The 6,000-nt window shown below is 41.6% G+C and overlaps 1 protein-coding gene across 2 annotated transcripts in view; it reads left to right on the top strand.

The window, feature by feature from the left end:
- cdh4 (cadherin 4, type 1, R-cadherin (retinal)) overlaps positions 1 to 6,000 on the top strand; it is a 194,380-nt gene that overhangs the window by 179,820 nt on the left and 8,560 nt on the right. The window contains exon 12 of one of the 2 annotated variants that reach the window (XM_087179767.1): positions 3,347 to 3,498. In XM_087179767.1, the coding sequence (XP_087035893.1) occupies positions 3,347 to 3,498 (152 nt within the window). The remainder of the gene's footprint in view (positions 1 to 3,346; positions 3,499 to 6,000) is intronic. The other variant, XM_023428032.2, reaches the window with a different exon arrangement.

Genomic DNA, 6,000 nt, shown 5'->3' on the forward strand with positions numbered 1-6,000 from the left:
TTAATTCGATGTGTTAAACGTGTCATGTATCTGGCCACTTGGCAAATATAAGACCAATATTTGCTTTTTTTTTACTCTGTTTAGAGTATTTCTGATGAAAGCAGCCACATCAGGAAATAAGGTTGATGACAGTGGTGAGAGTGAATCAAAACCTTGTGGAGTTGTGGACTGTAATTTGGTCCCTTGTTAATATGAAAATATTGATAATAGCAGATTTGGTAGAAGTGGTGATATAACCAATCAGTTTTCTTTAACTGATATTTTATTTATTCAGTATTTCAGCGTCATATACAGTGCTATGCAGTTCTTTCTTATCCAGTCTCCAGCTGCCTCTATATAGATTATAACATTGCATGCAACATTCAAGGACACTGCATTGAGCAGCATAAATAATGAAAAATAGGGGAAAAATCTTACAAGCAAATAAAAATTCAAGTTTCTTCTGTAGGTAGCAGCAATCAGTGCTCATGCTATCCACTGCACGTCTTATGTGCTTTAACTAGTTGTTATTAACTGAAGTGCCTCGTGTGCCTGCCAGCCTACTCAAATATTCAGTTTTTCTCTTTGTTTGAGCTCTCTCAAAATATGTTGTGTTTGGTCCTTGAATTTGAGGGAATTATGCCTGGAAAGTCTTGGAAAAGTCTTTGAATTTGATGTTTAAGAAGGTGTGGTAACTCTGAAGATTTTTGCTTTACTATAAGGAAGCCACAGTAAAGTTCATAATCAAAATTCGAACAGCTCACTTTTTTTTAACTTTTACTTCCAATACTTAAGTACATTATAATCAGAAAATTACTTTTGATACTGAAGTACAATAAATATCAGATACTTTAAGACTTTTACTCAATATGCTAAAAGGTGACTTTAAGTCTAAAGTCATTTTTTGGTAAGATACTAACCAGGTACTTTTACTCAAGTATTGCTTTATTCATTACTTTATACAAGACTGCTTGTATATCAGTGCTTCAGTCCAAAGGAGGACTGACTGTAGTGAGGTATTTCTAATATTTTGTCCACCCCCATCCCTATGAATCTGTGTGTCACCGATGTTTAATCAGTGCTGGACAGTTACTTCACAGTTTATGCCTCTTCTGTGACATTCTCAACTGACCCCCCACCCACATCCAGAGCTCCAGTTACCTCCCCGTTGCCAGGCGACTGGCGTGAAGAGGTCATCCTGTAATGAGTTGGACACTGTCTGCCTGCCCTCCTTAGATCCCTGTCTTCTCCTCCTCTTCCTCCTCATTGATCGCTCCCTCCATCCTTCCTAACTGGGATGACACACAGCGGGCATCGTGCCATCCCGGCATCGACCTTGTGCGACAGAAACTCCCACATGTCCACTGAGGTCCAGCAGCACCGTTCCGCTCCATCTGCCAGCTCCAACGAGAGAGATTGATTTTTCTTAATGTCAGTGAGACGGCCTCTTCCACTGTGGAACCAGTGGAAATGTTACTGAATTGATAGCAGTGGGGTTAGTGAGAGATGTTCTCTTATATGCACTGTACAGAGGACTGAGCAATATCCACATCTCAGGTTTCCTCTCCTGAAAAGACATGTCATGCAAAGCAAGTGGGCTGAGCGCTCCTGTCCTTTGAGAGAAGTAACACCTCTTTTACTCCATTTTCTCTCATCCCTCCCTCCCTCTTGCTCCTGCTGACCCTGTCCCTTCCTCTGTCAGTCCGTGTCTCTGTTATTTGATGGGAACTCAGAGCTGCTGTCTTCTCCATAGCAGCTTGCCAGCAGTTGTTCAGCTCACGGTCAGACAACCTCATTGCTGCGGCTGCTGTATTCCCTTTAGGTGACCTCTCTTGAACCCCTGCACAATATACACACAGAAGACACAGAAATGCGCAAAGGTAGACTCACAATGATGCACGGGAGCGCCAGCACAGGATGAGTGAAAGGCCTGTGTGTGAGCAGTAGATGGGACAGGAGCCAGCTGGTGTTTTTTATTTTTATGAGTTTCCTGCCTTTTTCTCTCTCTGGAGGAAAGCAACGAGAAGATGATGTGAGGCCGAGCCTGTTTGCCAGCTGATTTTACTCTGAGATGTGATGAAGTGGCAGCAAGAGCAAATTAAACATGTGTTTGTTTGTGTGTGTTTTTGTATTTTTATCCTTGTTATGGTTAGAATATTAACCCTGAAAAGTGAGCACATGTTTTATGCTTTTTTGAGCTATTATTTAGCAGTTAGAGAAGTCTTCACAAGTATAGTAAGACACTCTGCTCTGTCAGGTGCAGTCACAGTAAAGACAGTGGGAGGTGAAATCATGTTGGCATAGGAAGGAGATGAGAGTGCCTGATGTGCCACGTAAACACTGCAATCTAACCTGCAGGGCAACGTCAGATCCTGACTAACGCTGCTCAACAGCCTCTTGCACTAGAAATCATATTTACTTCCATCTGATTATTATGTTTTCTCAGAAAGAAACTGTTAAAATATGATAGAGGGAGTTCCCGTCTGCCATCATGTCCCTGTCTCTCTGTTGGATGTGTATAGTGCAGAGGTGTTCGTCTTTAGCTGGAGGTGGAATTCGTTTTCTCCCTGCCTGTGAGGCTCTGCCACCAACGCACAGCTTTCATTAAGCCCCCGTTCCCACTCATCACGTTTTCCACCGACCATGCTTACATTCAGAAACATGCCTATGATCTCCCTCACTTTCTCGCTCTGTCCGCCTGTCCCTCTCACCCCCACCTTCTGTCACCACGGTGACACGCTGACCATCTCCCTGATGGTGAAACTTCTTGCTTGTCTACAATTAACCATTTCTCACTAAAACTGAGAGACAGGCACTTCCTACGCTCAGTCAGATGTTAAGACTCGTCATGGTTGTTAATGGGATATAGAGACTTTAATTCCAGCTGTCACTTTCCACTCCGTTGATGTATCGACCGGTGACAGTGATGAGAGTTGCTGTGGCAGTTGTGTGGGTACAAAGAGCAGTGAAGTTGTTAAGAGCCTCGCCTGGCTGTTCTGCATATGGGATCAGGTTTTCATCGGTCTTCATGCTAATGAGCTGCTGTTATGATAAGCTCAGTGAACATATGTTCCGCTCTCCATGTCACTGTAATATTTCAAAGGTGCTTGGCTGGTATTGCTTATTATGGTAATGAACATTGAACATGATAATGGGTGCTTCCACAAATAAAAGGTTCAGAGCTGCTGGAATTCAAGTAACAGTTTGGCTGCAAAAGTTAATTTCTGGAGTATCTTGGTATTTAATGAACCTTCTGTCTGTCTGTGTGTGTGTGTGTGTGTGTGTGTGTGTGTGTGTGTGTGTGTGTGTGTGTGTGTGTGTGTGTGTGTGTGTGTGTGTGTGTGTGTGTGTGTGTGTGTGTGTACAGGTACTCCAAGCTGTCAGACCCAGCTAACTGGCTGAAGATCAACAGGACCAATGGTCAGATCACCACCATGGCTCTGCTGGACCGAGAGTCCATGTACGTCAAAAACAACGTGTATGAGGCCACATTCCTGGCATTCGACAATGGTAAGTCTGGTAAGTCAGGATGATTGTGTGTGTCGTGATGATTTGATAAACAGAGGGCCACATACAGCGCAATACAGAGTTATTAACAGCGAGGATGTAGGGACAGCACTGTCTGTTGGTCCACCACTTTGGTCCAGATGTTCGGTTCAGACATTCGTGGTCTCCACAGGATGTCTCCTAAAGACCAGTGATCCCTTGACTTGTCCTCTAGCGCCACCAAGAAGACAACAGTCGTGCTTTTGACTGAAAGATCTGGAGAAATATTGAATGGATTGACATGTGAATTGTTCCCCGTCAAGATGAAGTGTGTAGTGTTCTTTCCACATTTCCACTTAAAAGCACATGCAGAAATGGGACCATCCAAGGAGCATGTGAATGCTCCACATGTACAGCATTCACAGAGCTGCCAGCATGCTTGTATACTTTAAGCCTTGTTCATTTTTAACAAAATTATGAAAAAATTGCAATTTTTTAACGTTGATGATAATACATCCAGCGTCCTATGACTGAAAAAGAAGCTGTTTTTTAATATTTTTCATCATCGTTCATCGTCATAGTGAAAGTAGCACAGGCAGGGGATGGATGAATTTAGCGGTTGTCATAATGGGCCACAACATAATCTAGTAACACATTACTCAGGCATATCTCTCACTGTTTAGACTCTGTTCATCTAAAACTAAGATGACATTATCAAACATAATGATTTATATATTCAGTCTGTATCTTCGGAGAAGCTGTTGTGCTGTCACTTGTTTCTCTTGACATTAGAGTGTCGGGTTACAAACAGCCCTGTAAGCTGTTTCAATCACCTCAGTACGCCTCACCTCAACAGTAAAGAAACTGTTTGATGTTGTCTGTCTTGTCACTCTGTGTATTTGACAAAGGCTAATGCCAGTTTACATAGGTCTAATGGATGACATAAGTTAGCTCTAATAAGTTGTTGTTTGTAACAAACTGAGGCAGATTTTTTATTTCACTTGATATTAAAATCCTTTAGAGCAACACAAAAGCAGAACAGACAGCTGTGGATTTTCCACAAACACCCTGTAGTGTGGGTGAACCGTAAAAGAATGTAATGGTTTGTTCATATACTGTACTGTATACAGTATACTGTGTATAAGTATGCACTGCCGGTCAGCGCTCTGTCTCCATGTAGAAAAAAAACAACTGAGAATAATATCTGTCAATGAGGGTCTTGAGTATCAGCCTCAGAAACTGCAACAGTGTATGCAGCTAAAGAACTAAGGCTCTACAAATGGATGTACTTGCTCTCTGTGTAAGTGGGTGGGACCCAGGTGTTTTTACTCCAGTGAGAAATGAGGGATTGGTTGCCCTGAAGCACACCAACTTAAGCTGAAAGTGTTGACTGCCAATTGATTCTAGAGCCCAGTGTCAACCAGGGGATATATTCCACTTTGATTGAAATTCTCTTTACTTATTCTATTCAAGCGAAGCGTAAGAAGCAACAAAGCACCCAGCCAATCATAACCGACAAGACGGTCGATGGGCCTTGGGACCCAGGGCAACAGACCTTTACATAGTTGATGCACTAAGTTACTGTCTGATAGAGGGAAAGAAGTTGAAATCCAACACTGATGAGTTACTGCGGTGAACTATCTGTGGTGCACTGCATCAGTAATTTAGTCCAGCTTGCTGACAGTCTGCGTGCAGGGGGTTGTCAACTGAATATCAAGGCCACAATATATCACTGCAGTCTGTTTGTTCAACAGAGCAGTGCACATATTTTCTTCATCTGTAGTTTGGGGTTGTGATGTTATGTCATGTATTAATTCAGTACTATCCTTGATCAAGTGCGAGTGGAATCTCATTGTGAAAAATGAATAAACTTGCTTTGCTTTCACACTCTGAGATGAGTTAATGACTGAGTAAATTTTAATCATAGTTGTTGATTTACATACATGTATAAAAGGGTTTGTCGGATTAATTCATAACGGTGGAGCACAGTTTATTATGTTGAATTTCGGTTGGATTATTTCACCTGTGATTTTTCATACTTTGGACAAATATCATAATATTGATTTTACCCATATGACCTAACCCCACTGCCTCAACTGGTTGAGGTGAAGCTAATTCTTCATATATTGCTTTGTAAATGGCTGTAGGGCATACTGTCAGCTGGGACTGGCTCCGGCCCCCCTGCAACCATCCAAAGGATAAGCAGTATAGCTCATGGATGGATATACAGCATACTATAACCTAATGAATCATCATATATAAGAAGCAGATATGTTTTTCGTGTAAAATCTTAATCTTTGAAATAGCTGGTAGCTAATGTAAAATAATACCAATGGAGTTGTACAATATTTCCCTCTTAAATGTAGTGTCATTCAAAATATTAGAATAATAAAGTGAAGCACAGGTACGTTGAGTTTGTACTCAAACAGTACTTGAGTAAAGTTAGTGGTGGTTGTAATAATTATCTGGTCACATCCACTGGTTTTATTTGAGTAATTTCACTTATCAATTAACTGTGCAAAGAAAGTCCAATCG

The sequence above is a fragment of the Seriola lalandi genome, unplaced genomic scaffold (genome assembly GCF_002814215.2).
Source record: "Seriola lalandi dorsalis isolate HSWRI2012SDOR001 ecotype SW California unplaced genomic scaffold, Sedor1 jcf7180002054864, whole genome shotgun sequence".
Lineage (NCBI taxonomy): Eukaryota > Metazoa > Chordata > Actinopteri > Carangiformes > Carangidae > Seriola > Seriola lalandi.